Source organism: Stegastes partitus, unplaced genomic scaffold (genome assembly GCF_000690725.1).
Source record: "Stegastes partitus isolate 25-593 unplaced genomic scaffold, Stegastes_partitus-1.0.2 Scaffold20, whole genome shotgun sequence".
In the NCBI taxonomy this organism is placed as follows: domain Eukaryota; kingdom Metazoa; phylum Chordata; class Actinopteri; family Pomacentridae; genus Stegastes; species Stegastes partitus.
The window spans coordinates 713135-729802 of record NW_007577751.1 but is presented as its reverse complement, the minus strand read 5'-3'; the positions used below and the strand labels follow the sequence as shown (position 1 = coordinate 729802).

Genomic DNA, 16668 nt, shown 5'->3' with positions numbered 1-16668 from the left:
TCAAAAAACAGAGTCAGAGGGGATTGGCGGCCCTTGTTTTAGATGCACAGTTGATTTTTGTTGTCGCTGTTACTGCGAGGGAATGCCAGTCCTTGCGGGGCAGATGTCAACAAGCTGGAGGAAATGGCTCTGCCGCAACACTACAGTGGGGATTTGTTTGCGTCTTAGAGAGTACAGTGGACGGATTTAGTGAGTTTGAGGAAAAGAGGGAGCAGCAAGAAGAGAGAGTGAGAAAAGGACAAGGGAGATGTAGCCGCTGTCCGAAGGAAGAGCCTCAATCGGATTACTAGAGCAGATTAAAGGGCGGCCTGTCAGGGAAAAGGCTCAGATGTCCTTGTGTAGGTAGCCTGAATGCAAGAAACAGTGGCTGCAGGGTCACTGTGGGAGTACGAGACTCAGGGGCCTGTAGATTTCATTGGTTTTCATTCATTCAGCAGCAAGTATTTGCTCTGCTTTTGTGCCTTTGTCATTAGGCCCGCTCAAACACACACACACTCAGATACACCCCTCCCATGCGTTCCCTCTTTCTCTCTGCTGGAATGGGTATTGTGTTCATGATCGATGTGCCTCATTCCAGTGACGTGGTAGCCTGGCTAACTCTCATTAAAAATGGATAGGGTGTAGGGGAGCCGCCAGGGTGTGTGTGTCTGTTCTATACATGCTTAAAAGGAGGTGTAGATGGCAGGAAGTCCCAGAGGTGCCAGCTGTTTACCGTGCACTGCTCAAGGTTTCCCAGGTTGGAGGAGAGAGCGGCGGTGGTGGTGGTGGTGGTAGTTGTGGGGGGGTGTTCCTGAGGTCAGAGCCGGGGCTGTTGCCTTGGCAACAGCTTACAAAATAGCTTCCTCTCCTTTACTGGTGACGGTGGGATTTTTCTCTTTCTGTTGCTTCCTCTGTCGCTCAACCTGGTGAGGCACATCTGGCAACGCAGAGACCAGCTCCCATCAGAACACAAGGCAATGGGCCGTTTCCACTCTGCTCTGTCCTCCTTTATCTGTTTTGTTTTTTTCTTTTTTAGTCTTTCTTTTTCTGTCTTCTCTTCTAACTCTGCCTCTGTGCCCCCATCCATCACAGAGGTGCAGTGAGCATGGCTGGGTCTCAGGGCAGCAAGGATAGAGGAGCAACCATTCATTCTCAGGCCACAGAGACAGTGGAACAGATGAAAGCGTTCCTGCTGCTCTCTAATGCACATACATTGTCAGGCCCTCTTGGGTGCCACAGCCAAATGCCTCTATCCTCTGCTGTGTTCATCTCCACTCAGAATGAAATTAAAAAAACAAGAAGCAGTTTTTACAGGTGGCAAGAAACAATGGAGGCAGATATGTGTGTGGTAGAAATAAACTTGGTGAGAAGGAAAGCAAATGAACAAAGATTTGTTAAGTATTTAATAAGTTTGAGAGCAGATACAGTATCATACTTGAGCATGCATCAGAGCAGCTTGTAAAACTGTTTCATGACCGGCAGAAGGAAACATGATGGAGCTTAACCAGTATGTAGGTGTACAAAACTAGACATATGGAGTTTTTGCCTTACAACAACTAGATCAGGGGTGCGTGAAGGTTTGTCTGGTTGGGGTTGGTTTTGTGGTTAGGTAAGTGTGGGTGCAGTGGTGTGTGCAAGGGGCAGATTGATACATGATGCATGCTAAACAGAAAATTTCCATCATGATGACCAGTGGGATTTTTACCCTTTTATGTCTTCAAATACAAGAAATGAGGCAACACTTCTAATATCCCCACCTCTGCTCTGTAATACTATCACTTCACTTTTCCCTAATTCCTAATCTTGAGCTGAGTTCATTATTTATAATGCTGCACAATAAAAAGTCTGCTGCTAGTGGCCCCAAATGGGAGCAAAAGGTGCCAGGTTAATGCTAGAATGCTTCATTAGACAAAAAAAAAAAGATATTAGGTGACATTAAAAAAGGATTCTCTTTTCACCCACTGTTGCTGTGTGTTTAAGGTTGATAAAGAAATGCATATGTTTGTATAAAGTGTTGTTAATGCTATTATGTGTTAATGCTGCTGCCTAAAACCCGAGCTATACGTTTTAGTAAAAGAAAGAATAGACCTGCATGAGTGAGGGCTTGGCTATAATCATGAAAGCTGCGTCCTATTCAGCATGAGACTTTGAAAGGGAGGAAGCTGTTTTAACCCTCGGCTGTCAGTCAGTCACCCAGGTTTGCTCCAGTATGCGACTCCACTGTAGCCTCTCTGGTTGAATAACCCCCTGCTAAGGTCATCTTAAGCTGGAATTTGATTTGCATTCATTTAAGCGGAGCACAGTGCTCCTTGCTGACAGTGCTCGGTCTACCTCGGGTCAGCTGTGGGTGTGAATGTGTTCTTGGGCAAACGGAGGCAGAGAAAGTTGGAGACGTTTGCCGGATCACATGCCGAGCTTCTTTGTCTTCCTTGAAAACACAGGAACAACAATCTGCACATCCGTTATGGCACTGTGCATGCAAGCGCACACACACACACACGCACACACACACACACACGTACACACAGTGGGAGAAGGGGCTTCATTGTGCAGCCCTGCTGTGTTGAGTGACTGTAGCGTGTGCTGGGCAACAGCTGCTGTGATCCCCCACCTCTCTCCCTCACCCCGTCTCTCCCCCCCCACCCTCCTCACCTCCACTACTGGCCCATGCTGCTCTAAACATCAATACACTGGCAGAGACGTATATATACAGCACACAGAAGCATACTTTCTGTCTTCATCCATGCTTTTTTTCAGTTCCCAGCTTTTTGTTTACCTTTTTATCTCGCTCTCCCTTTTCCACATTACACCCTTTAGCTTTGTTTTTTTTTTTCCCCCCTCAGTGTTTCAGTCTGTACTGTATCAGCTGACAGCGTTCTGCGTCTGTCTGCCTTTAGACACTGCTTCATAAGGGACACCCCGAGCTCCCCCAACTACTCTCTGACTTTCCCCCACTGACAGCTGTCTCCACACTGTAACCCTTTCATGATCCCGGGCCTCTGTGAAAGTTACATTCTAAAGTTTCGCCAGCCTCACGCATGTTTTAAGAAGGATCTGAAGACTTTTTTTGGGGGGGTTAAGAGAGATTCAGAGGCTTTGGGATACACACACACAGACTGTGTTGCTGTTCCCTGCGCCAAGTCTTGTTCCTGGTGGGCTTGTTTGTCATCAGTTGCTGCTTCTGCTGCTGATGTGACCCCGTCTGCAGCTCATTACAGCATGCCACCTGTTTGTCCCGAAGCTAAGCAAAAGACACACACACACACACACACACACACACACACACACAAATAGAGTTTGTTGAGGTGACAGGGGGTTAATCTAACAGGAGTGTCCATGGTGGAACTGCCACACAGACTGTCAACGTCCCACCGTGTCAATGGCTTTCTTTGTCCTCCGGGCCTGTCTTTTCTGTTGCTGCAGGGTTTGGGACCAGGCAGACAGGTGGATGGTTATTGAGCTTTTGAGGGGCAGAGACAAAACAATGAGTGCACATATAGGCTGCAACTCATATAGCTCACAGTTTTCACAGCAGCTGACAGGTCTGCTGACTGCAACTTTACAGAGGGCCATGCAACAGCAGACACATGTTACGTATTTCGCTGTCAGCTGTTTTGAAATTCAATGCTTTACATACAACGCGGATGAGCTTTTGATGGACACCCTGCTGTTGTCTCTTCCGAGCTGACAATTAATTCCAGCCCGTGGTGCTAACAGCAATTAATATCACCCAGTTGTGGGCGATATGCACGGGGTCAGAAAAACACTTAATAGGTGTTATTTGCACCCTTCATTCACTCCCCCACATTTTACAGAGGAGCCACTTATTAGGCATTGATCTGAGCCCGAGGTTTGGAGCTGAACAGGGTAGCACACTGTCACAGTCTGCTGTCATTATCTAACAATTGCCAGGAAATTGAAAGACATACAGAACAAAAAAATATATATTTTTTAATCTGCATCTAAAACTCACTTTTTCCACCCCTCGTTTTTTTTCTTGTGCCTGTGTCCATGTGTTGTACAGCGGTGATGTTTTTGTTGCTTTATGTGTATGTGTGCGTTTACTCCTGCTGACACAGTGAGATGCAGGTGTGAGTAAGGCGGCCCCACGAGACACTTAAAGGCAGACAAACACACACACACACACTCACAAACACATGCACACAAACACACTGACCTCTACATCTACAGACCTCTGTGGTGAACAAACAGACTTATTGCCATGTGAGTGAGCAGAACATTATCTGGCAGACAAAGAGATACAGACAAAGACACAACTGCACACACACACACACACACACACACACACACACACACAAAATCTCATATATTTGTGTATAAATCGACCTAGGGATGAGTACATGTTATGTAGCAGCTGAAAATAGACCTGTGGATCGCACAACAACTCAGCTGACTCATCCTCTCAGTATTTGGCGCGCTGAGGTGATGTGTGTTTGAAGCTTGTGCTCCTCTGGAGTGCTGTGTTCATGTACAGTATGTAAATTCTCAGTCCTGTATTTGTGCAAGTGTAACATCAGTCGCATAGGTTCGTACAGTAAGCACAAGGATGGTTTTTTTTGTTTTTTTCTTGTACCTATGTGGGCAAGTGTGATATGAGGATGGGAAATGTATTTACTTTGTGCGCATTGAAATTTATTGCTGATGACACTTTTAACGTTTTACTTTGAAATACCAATTTTACTCATCATCCATCCATTTTTAAAAACATTTCACAGTACAGCAGTAATAGTTGCTTTCCATTTTTACACTTCTGTTTCAGCAAGATTTTTTATTTTTTATTTTTTTTGACAAGATTGTTTTGTTGTTAAACTTGAACATGACACTGGCTCCTGACACATTTTACATTTTTGTAGTCAAGACTTTGAACATTCTCTCGAGACAACCATCTGTCGCTGCTCCTTCTTGTGTAAGTGTGTTTGTTCAGGCTCTACCTAGGTGGACAGATGCCCTGCTGGACACAAAAGCCTATTGATGGCAGAGAAACAGCTTTCTCTGGCCAACTGATCCCAGCTGCTCACAGCTGTTTGTGTGGCTAAATGCAACAGTTGCCAGAGCAGCTGACATCAACATACAGGGGCAACGTACATAACCGCGTGGATCAACAAAAATGATTAACGTTGTTTTATTTTGAAGGAATCAGAATGATGAAGTATAACACATTTCAACAGTTTATTTTTTATTTTTTTGCTCTTGTTTACTTCATGTGGGAAAGTCAAGGCTTTATCCTTAATCTGTCGGCGCGTGACTGTGTGAATGAGCAGGCCTTTGCTATTCACACACACAAGAACACATATAAATCTGTTTTGGGCTTTTTTTGGGGGGTGGGGTTGCGTTTTGTGATGTTTGTCTTGCTGCACTCTGACGGTGACCCTTTAATGTGCTTGCAGGTCACACAAGTTCCCATCGAGTCATGTGAGCAGTACGGGACCTGTGGAGAGTGTCTGAGCTCCGGGGATCCACACTGTGGCTGGTGTGTCCTGCATAATATGTGAGTATCCCTCAGTCGCCATCGATTCTGTTTATAGACCCCTTTTTTTTCATACCAACATCTTCAAAACTGGCCCACACAATGACAGGCAGGATATTTTTTTCAAATGTATAACTCAAATGAAATAGAGTTTGAGGAGAGGAGGCGGTGTCTGACTGAAGATGAATAGTGGTGCCTCAGATGTGCAGAGCTGGTTCTTTGCTGCAGTTTGGGCATGATATGATATCATTCAGTCCATGCATGGTTTGTTGGGAAATAAAAAGATAGACAAGAACAAACCAAAGAGACTTGGCCTGCGCAGAAGCGTCATGCACTTTGCTTTACCTCTGTATGCTAATGGACGTGGTTTATATCTGACGAGGCTCAACTATGAGAAAGTTCAGGGGTATTTACTTCCCACCCCAAGAGCACCCATAGAAGCCATGAGTGACACCTGCTGGAGCTGAATAATTACTGCAACCGAACTAACTTCTAGAAAGCCAGACAGGAGGGAAACAATTCATAGAAAAACAACAGCACACACTTAAAATCCTATGTATTTATTATATATTGCACCTGAGTTATTCATTGCAATGTTTATCTTTAAATTGGCCTGACACGGTTGTATTTGAATTAAATGAAAGCGAGAGTATTTCAGGGACAGAAGATGAATACAACACAATGCTAACAAAGCCTAAAGATATTCTGCTCCGTCTCCCTCTTTGTTTCTTAAGTACACACATTCTGTCATCAGTCTGAGCTTTTTCTTAGTTGCTGTGTCTTGAATTCCCCACTTACAACCCCTCCTAAATGCAGACCCTCTCTCTAAAGGTATAGCTGAATATTTGTGTGTGTCAAAGCACCGCTGCAATCATCATTATCGTGATGGCGGCCCCTGCAAAGTGCACTTAAAGTAATTTACATCACTCCAAAGCTGGGACAGGACAAATAATTGCCTAGCGACAAGGTAATTCAGCATGTGCTTGCAAAGGAACGGGAGGGGCCGACGAAAGCTCAGTATTCTCTGCAGTTTGCATGCCTTCACACAGGGATCATTTACCACAACATAAGCCTCCGTGCTAGGCTGTTAATCATATGCTTTTGTGTAGGTGTGGTAGGGAATGGAATAATTCAGGTCGGTTGGAATTTGAATCCACAGCGTGTAAGAGGTGTTAATGCTAAAAGGTGAGTGGGTTTTGGAGCTGTTATCGTAAAAGGCAACTGTGACGAGGAAACAGCTGTTTGGTGTGTAAATACCCTCCGGAGTACTTGTGTGTGAGGGTTTGCGCCTTAATGCACGTGCGCATGCGTCGGTGTGCAAGGGGTCGATTTTTTTTTTTGTACACGAACAAACACTTGTGTGGACCGCTGTACTGTACTGTGGGGAGAAAAGGTCAGCACCCTGATTTTGGTTAGCTGAGCCATCTGTTCTCTCAACACTGTGAACCCTTGTGCCACCTGTCTCTGATCCTAATCCCCCTTTCTTTATTCTGACCCTGAAATGAATGTGGCAGGACCCCTGTCAGCCATGGCTGAGTTACTCCAGAGAGGAGAAAGAAGTTAGCGAAAGAATAGTTTGCTCTTCTCTCTGCTACTCTTGTGGAACCATATGGGTCCGCCCACAAACATTTGAAAGCGCTGCCATTTCTCCAGCAGCTCTGAACTCGAGTATCTGTTTTGAGATGCATTTTCAGCTTGTGCATAACAGAGTGAAAATACCAGAAAAAAAATAATGGAAATATTGTTTTTAAAAGTTTCTACGTTTGACAAAGGTGAAAAAGATGCAATAAATAGTGTTGGAAAGAGATTTTCTAAATGCAACAGTGTCTGATTCAGACTCTTCCACTGTAGACAAAGCATTTATGATGCTGAGCTGCCAATCACAATTAACCATAATGACTGATAAAAACACAACGGCATCTTCTGTTGGAAGCTGCATTGAAAAGCAAAGATCAGAGTGCTCAGTTAATTACATAATCTTTTCAAGTCCTCTCTGACTAGTTGATGGAAACACACACTTATTAACTGGATTTGTGACATCAGTCTCGCTAGCGACATGAATGTAATATATACCAGAGAACAGAAAGAAGTATCTGTCAAATACTGCTGGTGAAATGCAGCTGCGCCCTTCTGGTGAAGAGCTCCCCTCATCTCACACACCCAAAATTACATTTCTTGCCAGCCGTTGTGCCATCCACAGCTGTGCTCACTACAGCTTCCTTCAGCCCCCTTTTTCCTTCCATCTTCCCAATTTTCTGTCATCCATCCCTAAGCCAGTGTTGATTTTATAAAATTGTCTTCCCCCCCTTTCCCATGTTTGCACCTCCCTCACTCCCCTCACAGCGAAGCTAGCATCTAAACTATGCCACTCATCTCATCTCCTCTCACTACTGCGCTGTCTCCCATTTAGACGCTCTCCCCTCTGGAATCAGCTCTTCCACACTCCAGAGATGGTTGGCTTGCCACACATAAACACCCCTCACTTTGATCACCCTCCTCCTTCCCTCTGCAGCTGCCATCCACAATATCCATCCTCTTTTCTTCTCCTCCAAAACCCGTGTCCCTCTACACTTTTCTTTATGTTTGTGCATGCACGCTCATTGAAGTGCAGCATTCGAAGGTGGCTAATTAGGAACATGGAAGGACATTAGTTTGGTTTGCAATGAGGAGGTGGAGAGAATGTTGCAGCGGCAGAATGAGGCAGTGAGCTGACCAGGAGTGGCGTCTGTGTCTTCCCTGTCTTTCTACTTTCTTTCTTCTTCCTCTGATTCAGTGTGGTGTGAGACTCTAAAGTCCTTTAATTACCAGCAGCTGTTAGGCATCCACTGAATGCATGGAGGGAAAAAAAAGAGCGAGGATAAGAATGAGGGGGGGAAAGAATGAGAGAGGGAGAGTGTTTGATGCTGCACACTCATCGGCCCACAAAACCGAGCAGCATTTTGATTGCAGCTCAAAGGGAGCTCATCATCTCGAGCGCTCTTCAGTCGCAGCCATGTGAATGGGTAGTTCAGCCTTCGTCTGACCACATTCCAAAAACATGGAGTTATGGTGATGCTTACGCTCCCCCCCCTCTCTGTCTGTCTCTTTCTCTCCCTTAGCCTGCATCTCATCGCTGTTAGATTAGCTGTCTAATCATGCCCAAAAGAGGCTTTTCCATCTCAAAATGTCCCACATCACTCCGCTCTCCCTCCATCCTCTCAACCCGCTCCCACATTCCGGGAGAGGCCGAGCGGTTTTGTTGAGATTTGTCAGGATTAGCAGGAAGTCTGACTTCTGTCCAAGAGCAATCCGGTGCCAAGGTCAGCAGTTAACCAGTACAGCAAGTTTCTCCAAGTTGTATAATTAATTTTTTTTTATATATATATAAGCTTCACAATTTGACTAACCAAGTGAATGATGATTGGTTATCATTATGTAACAAGTGCCTAAAAATGCTGTTCAGCGTGTGTCGAAATCAGTGCTAGTTTGTTGTGAGGATGACAGCTTGGGGCTATTGGTGTAGTAGGCCCCAGCAGAGAGTGAGTCAGCATTTGAGCGCTGCTCTGAGCAGAATAGTATATCGCTACTACACTCTGATATCGTATTGTATTGTACTGTCAGGCTGCATGTGGCTCAACTGCTCGGATCTTTTTCTGTAACAACCCACACAGCGGTCTGATTGGCATAGCTGTCCACTTTTCACAAATCAGTGCCACAAACCTAAAATGCTGTCAAATGATTGGTGAAGCGTCCTAGTTGAAGCACGTTGGATAGGTGCATGTTGTCAGCGGGAACAGTCAGGGTTTGGCACAATTTCTTAGCCAGGTAGCTGGAAGTAGTCGTTCTAGTTGTTTTAAAACCAGACAGCTGAGTCTTATTTTTATAACTACAACTTGTTCCTCTAGACTGTTTGTTTATGTGGCGCAGGTGATGAAAGCGCCGCAAATGATGTCCGACAACAACCATAAAATCTCCTCTAATTCACCAATGACAACAACAATTAGCCTCACAATGAAAATAGCTGCTCCAGACTATTGTGGTTGTCGGACTGTGTGTCTAATGGCCAACTCATCAGCTCTCATCAGTTAGCAGTCAGAAGGAAGCAGCATCCATCTTCCCAATTGTGCCTAATGAGATATCGATCACGAACATGCAGGCCTGTCAATATTTCCATAGATTCCGAGCATGCAGAGCTGGTACATGTCGGCCACATGCTGAAATACTGCGGCGTGTACTGTATGCGTGGGCAGGCAACATATAACACAGCTAATGATTACAAAAACCTACTGTGTCTGTATCTCTCGCTTGATTTTCTTTTTGAGATTTTTCCATCCCCGCACTGCTTCCTCTGCCCTTTTTTTTTTTTTTTTTTCTGTCTGTTCAGCCCACACAAGTAAAGCTATAGTTTGATGCAGAGCGCTGAGCAATGGTCTCTTTGTAAATCTTTTTCTCTCTCCCCTCTCCAACCCTCACACAGTACCTTTAACAGACTGACACTCTGGGTTTTGCATAAACCTTATATGTGTGTACATGAGCATTTTACTACGTGTGCTTATTCAAGTTGACTCACGTTAAACTACAGAAGTTTCAAGATGAATGGATTGCGCTGTCTTTTTTTGTGTCCTGTGGGTCCTGTCCTGCAGTGACATCATCATTCGCCACAGGAGACGCACTATGAGCTGGCGGGGGGGTTGAGCTTGACCCCTGACGATCTCTGAGTTTCAAACTGCACCCTCACATGTCAGCCAAAGCCCACAGAGGAACTTGAGGAGTTCACCATCTCTAGCTGCTTATTATTTATTTTCGTTATCCCTCCTTCACTTCCCTATGTGCCTCTTGTCTCCTGCGTTTAACTGGATATTGTCACGCTTTAGGGAAACAAATGCCTCGAATCACTCAGGATGAGGATAAAACACCAAAGGAAGCAAGCGCTGTGTGTGTGCACGTGTGTGAAGCATGTAAGCGTGTAAGCAGCCCAGTGCAGCACATCGCTGCTCAACTAATGATTCCACTTTTCATGTGTGGGGAGCCCAAGTCCCAGTGCAGTCAGCCTTCATACGTGTTTACATTAACACGCATTTCTGAAGAAATGCAGCTTCCCCAGACTAGAGTTCCATTCAGGCAAATCAAATCATGCCAGTGATTCTCTAACATAATGGGTTACCACTTAAAACTAGTAAAGCTTTGTTAAGCACATCAAATATTCAATATACATCTAGTTCATCCTCTCTGTACATCCTCCACATCTTACCCCTCCCACCGATCGTCTCCCCCCCCTCCCACCCTGCCACCAAAGTGTCTCTGCTGTGCTCTATTTTCCTCTCTGTATGGCGTTTCTGTGGTCTTGTGAGGGAAGGAAGGTGATTTTAAAATGGCTCCCCCTCTGTTCTCTCCTCCTGTTTTTAAACACGGTGCTCACAGCGAGAGCCGCAATCAGACAGGCCTTCACACTTTCACTGAAGTCCTCAGATGTCGTAAGGGAAGGGGAGGAGGGCTGAAAGAACAGAAATCTTTCCCCGTCGTCTGCCTCTCCTGCTCTGCTGTCAAGGCCGTGATGTGTGTATATGTGTGTGTGTGTAAAGGTGTGTATCAGTGTGTGAAGGATTAAATGCAGGGGACTGTATGTGTTCATGCCTATGTGAGTGTCAGAATGCTTAAGAGTACATATTATTCATATGTGGCCATGGTCCCTTCCGGGGCTTGTGTGTCTGTATGTGTGTGTTTGTGTGAGTGGCTGTGTGTACTCATATGTCTGCGTGTCAATCAAACCTCGGCCGAGACGAGACAACGGTGTAATTTCCTGTCAAGGGCAATAGAATAAGACACAGGCAGCGGTGGAATGGACCCCAGCGCCTGGCCTCTGCTACCCTCACCCTTCCTTGCCGCGGAAAGCGCTTTTGCAGAGAAGCAACACGACAAATTACACCATTTCATATAGGTTACCGAGATAGATTACACATAACATGCAAAGGCTTCATTTACACCTTCCAGCTCCAACAAGTGCAGCCCACACAAATTGCCACAGGAGTAAACAATATGCTCTTCTTTGGTTTTTATGTGTCTGTGTGGTTTTTTTGTTTTGTTTTTTTTTCATGTAGCAGCTCACCTTACATGGCTCTCAACTGCTTTCATACTGCAGAGGAGTTGTAGATGCCAGAGAGGAGTAATGATGGAAGTGCAAGCAGCTACTTCAGCACCATGGACAGGGCTTTGAGAGAATAACACCCAGGTCGACTGCCTCGAGCTTCTGTGGAAGGGAAAAAATTGTTATGAGGCGCTTATTACAGGAGATGGACTGAAATTACTACATGTGTTTGTGCTGTCCATTTGTGCGTACATGGAGGTATGCGCTTTGGCACGCACACACACACATGTGGAATAGAGTGATGGAGTCAGTGAGTGACAGGCCATGGCTAGACAGGGGAATAAGGGGGGGTCCACAGAGGAGGAGGTCAGGAGGGGGAATATGAGGAAGGCAGGACTGTAGTCAACACTCAGTGGCATGTACTTCAGCTAATGAGAGAGGCAAGGGGTCAGCTTCTAACTACACAGAGATAATGGCCATCTCCTGAAACCATGGCAACAGCAGCCATCCTGCGTGCCTTCCACCCCCGCTGCCTCACCCCCTCGCCACGCTCTCATCTTACTTCACCCCACCAAAATGAATTTTATTTAAAAAAAAAAAAAAAAAAATCACACCGAGGAAAATCAATGCGGAGCTTTTTGTCAGTTAATGACTGCCCAGGTTTTTGCATCTGTACCCATACAGCTCGGAGACATGCATAAAACATTGTGCCGCAGCCCACACCTGAAAGCACATTAAGTGTCATTTTCAGCTGCCATTGTGGATGTAAAAGAAGCGCCAAATTGCAGACAGAGTAGCACCTTGCCTAAGAAAGGTGTATTAATTTCAACTTGTGAAAGAGTGAGACAAAGGGGAGACACGTGGACAGATAGTGGGAGAGAGAGAGAGAGAGAGAGAGAGAGAGGGGAGAGAGAGAGAGGGGCAAAAATGAGGCAGATTTAGCAATGATGGAGTCAAATGTGTAACATTAAGAGGTAAGAGAATAAAGAAATGTCACCTTTAAAGTGCAGAAATACAGTTACCAAAGTAGTAAAGGCAAAAACCAGGTAATCATTTTGGAGAAGAAAAAAATCCTTCTGATGCGGTGCCCCGTTCCCCAGTGGAAGATTCACACTACTACACTAATTCTACACTTTTCTGCTCTCTAAAATCCCAAGGGAGTACTCTGAATATGAGTGTTTGTATGTGTACGCCTTGTGTGTGTCTGTGTGTGTGAACCTCGGTGTGCTTGTTCATGTGAGTCCGCTGGATATGGCTTGAACTTCTGACAACATAATTACACACAGAGACTGTGGATGAAGATGTAGCTTAGAGTCAGTATATGTGAGAGTATGTGGTTAAGAAGCATGATATGGGCCCTAACACACACACACAGACACACACAGACACACACACCAACACACACACACACCAACACACACACACACACACATCGAGCAGCCAGGGGAGAATAGGCAGAGCTTGTAGTGGCACATCAGCACCATGGACAGCGGCTGACCCATCAGAGTCCAATTAGAGCTGCTGTGACCAGTCAGCCAGTTAGCCAGACACTAAGACTGCTGGTCAGATGAGGACAGAGGGCCTTTGCAGTAATGGGGTGGAGGGAACACAGCTCTAATAAGAAGTAGGAGGCGGCTGAGTTTTAATGAGGGATGTGGTGGTGTCGCGTGGCGCTTGATACACTGTCTGACCATTAAGATCTCTTATGAGTAAGCGCCTTGTAATTTGCACTAGTTACATCTCCACCGTTATGCAGTGATTGAAGGATATAATCTGGGTGTGTAGTGCTTTGTATTGTGGCTACATAGTTTGTTCATACTAAATTACCCACTGGTGGCAGTGGCTCCCTCCCCCCCAACTTGTTTCTTCAGTGTTTTTTTTTTGCTGTTTATTTTTTGAGGAATGCAAACAGATGTAACGGATGTTTTTAACCGATCCAACAAAACAGCAAAAGCGTTTCAAATTATGTTTCAATATGCCATCTGTTTTGCAAAGCAAGAGAGGAAGGGGAAAAAAAAGAAGAAAAAAAACAATCTGGTAACAACAACATGACTTCTAGTCAGACTCTAGAGCATTTCACATCCACATTCTTGATCAACACAAAATAAAAAGAAATCTGCACGACAAATACAGAACAAAGAAGTCCAAAGCATCTGGCATCATTTTTAAAGCTGTTGTTGACCAGTCATAAAGTCAAAAGGTGGATGCACTTATTTTAATTATACATGCCCACACAGTGTCTTATAAACTACAGTGTTCAAACATGGGTAGTCACTTCTGTCACAAACATGAGCTATCACATTGAGGAGACGGTGACAGTGTTATTTCCTCCCTACAGCACTGCTGCTGGATATTTATTTCATTCCTTCTACAACACTGTTTAATTTTCAATTTCTCCGACAATGTTTACTGTTAGTGTTTTTGACATTTAATCCTCCTCTTTCCATCCCTTTTTCTTTTGTTTTTTGGATAGAGTTTTAATTTCTGTCACAGTTTGTCTTTCTCGCTCCCAACTTAAACGGTGTTTTTGTTGTAGTATTTATTTGTAACATCTGTATTCATTTCTATCACTATTGTTGTCACTCTTCCATTGTTTTCATACCTTCCCTCTATTTTTTAATCCTAGTGTTTTCTGTAGTATGAACATTTTGGCAACACCTCTTTTTTCCTATAATGTATTCCTTCATAGCTTTATGTCCTAACGCCGGTAACATGTTTGATTTGTATTTTCTTGTCAAAAACCAAATATCAGTAACTCCTTCCTGTCTCTCTCCCCTTCTCTCTGTTCAGATGCTCTCAGAGGAATCGCTGCGAGCGTGCAGATGAGCCGTACCGTTTCGCTGCATCTCTCAACCAGTGTGTGAAGGCCACTGTGTACCCAGACAGCATTGCAGTGTCAGAACCTAGTGTACCTGTAAGTTCACACACACACATACACACAGACACACACGTATCGCTACACACGGTACACAAAATACCCCCAATCCCAACCGCCGCTCACAAACTCGACAATGAAAAATTAGCTCCTATCTACATATTTCCCTACCCACGTACCAGAGGCAGAGCATTTTAAATGATCCCACGTAGCAGTTCACCTAGTCTTGATTGTGGGTGATGCATAAACATTAGATGGGAAGCTTCGTGAGAGCTCCATGTGGGCGTTTCAGCATGCATATGCTCACTTGTTACAGAGCAGTCAATATGTGTGCCAAGATGTGTTTGTGTGGGCGTGTGCGTGGGTGTTAAAGTTGTCCGAGTGCAGCCGAGTACAGTACAGTATTTCCACATGGACTGAGTCAAAACAGGCAGAGATCATGAGTGAAAGGCTCCGTCTGTCCAAGTTCTGCTGATAGCTGTACATGTGCGCACACTGACACCTACTTTGGCTTTAAATACCCTCTCTGTTGAGGGGTCATTTCATCCACATAAGTAAACAATCTATTCACATTGGTATGAGATGTCAGATTTATATAGATCTACTTATAGGCATAACAAGATTTTTTTTGTTATACTTCTGTGCTGCTCACAACAGCTTTTTGGACTAAAATGTGAAGCATTCTGCCAAGACTTTCTGTGTTACAGATTTTCACATGATTTCTTAGCACTTTAATCCAAGTAACAACCCAAGTGGTACTAGACTCTTCTGAGACATCTCTACAGCAGACATCTCCAGACCTCTTCAAAATTCACAACAGCAAAAATGGATTAATAGGCTGCACAGACTTTTTCCCATGTATTTTGGTTAAGCATAAAAAATTCTGCTTTATGTGCCAGTCTCTCTGGCAGCAACTTGCCCTGCACTGCGTGATATCTCGTCCTCAGCAGACCTTTACTCTGATGTCCACTTTGCTAAAAAAGCTTTGGTATTACATTTTAGCATGTTTTTTACATCCGTATCGGTAACAGGGTCATCTCACCCGAGCCATTCACAAAATTGCTCACACAGATTCCACAGGGGCAGACAGCTATCTCCATGACAACACATCCTCTTCATGTGGGCACCCGGACAGATAGAAGACAGATAGAGAAGACAATGAAATTACCTTTGCTAAAAATCTGCCACCAATTAGGTTGGTTGCTGCCAAGCTGCAAAAAAAACCCACCCCCCACCACCACCACCATCATCTGGGAAGGCAAGAGAACAAAAAGAGCAACACTAAGAGACAATCTTATTTTCTGTAGCGGCCTTGCTGTCTCTGGGTTTGTGCGTGTGAGAATGCGAGCAAATTTTGAGTGTTTATCTGTATATGTGTGTTTGAGAATGATGAGAGCTAATTAATGTGAGAGGTTACTCAGGGAATTTTACATTGAACAAAAGACATTGATTGCTGTGATTGCCGTAATCAAGGATCTCTCTGACACCTCTGAGTGAAGCAACACAAACACGGTGAAAGTAAAACAGGGGGAAGACGAGAGGTCCTCAGCAGAAAGAAGAAAAAAAAAATAAAAAAAAGGAAGAAATCATCCGTCCTCTCAATGGGTACCAGCGTAAGCCAGCTAACGAGGGAGGCAGTGTAGTCAGCTAGTGAAACAGTCAGCATATCTTGAAAGACCTACAGTTAAGCTGCTCAGCTGCCTCGCCTGTCCCAGTAGCCCTGCGGTGTTTAGTGAGAGGCAGATAAAACAAAGAGAAACTTCAAACGGTATGGCCCAAAAATAACAGCTAATGGAACAAGGCTGTGAAATGCCATGGTGATAATTATCCAGACTGCCTCTCTTGGCTGGAGAGCCAGATCACACACCCTGTGCAGAATACGTTTATTTATAGGCAGAGCAGCTGAACGCTCCAGCCCCAGTGTCACTGCTCTCCAGAGAGTGACTTCAAACGCCTTTATGTGTATCTGCATGTGCGCGGTATATTGCATATGTACTGCAAATTATATGTGTCTATGTGTGTAGTTTTTGTTGCTCGCTTTTCCTGTATCTGTCTCTCCTTGTGAGTTCTAGAGAAAGAGGAAAGAACAAATAATATTTGCCTAGTGGCTGTTTTTTTTTTCCCCCTGTTTTCTCCATGCAGCTGAGTGTATTGACCACAGGATGGATCACAATTTCTGTCTCTACTTCTGGAAGGATATCTTCTACAGACGAATGGAAGATTAAGATCTAAATGCAGCCTTATTTCCCATATTATGCCGGT

General features: G+C 44.5%; 1 protein-coding gene across 1 annotated transcript in view; it reads left to right on the top strand.

Annotated features, from left to right (window-relative positions):
* Positions 1 to 16668, top strand: part of LOC103366170 (plexin-A2-like) — a 123151-nt gene that overhangs the window by 39108 nt on the left and 67375 nt on the right. Inside the window, exons 4-5 of the mRNA XM_008293827.1 lie at positions 5388 to 5488; positions 14322 to 14445. Coding sequence (XP_008292049.1) covers positions 5388 to 5488; positions 14322 to 14445 — 225 coding nt within the window. The remainder of the gene's footprint in view (positions 1 to 5387; positions 5489 to 14321; positions 14446 to 16668) is intronic.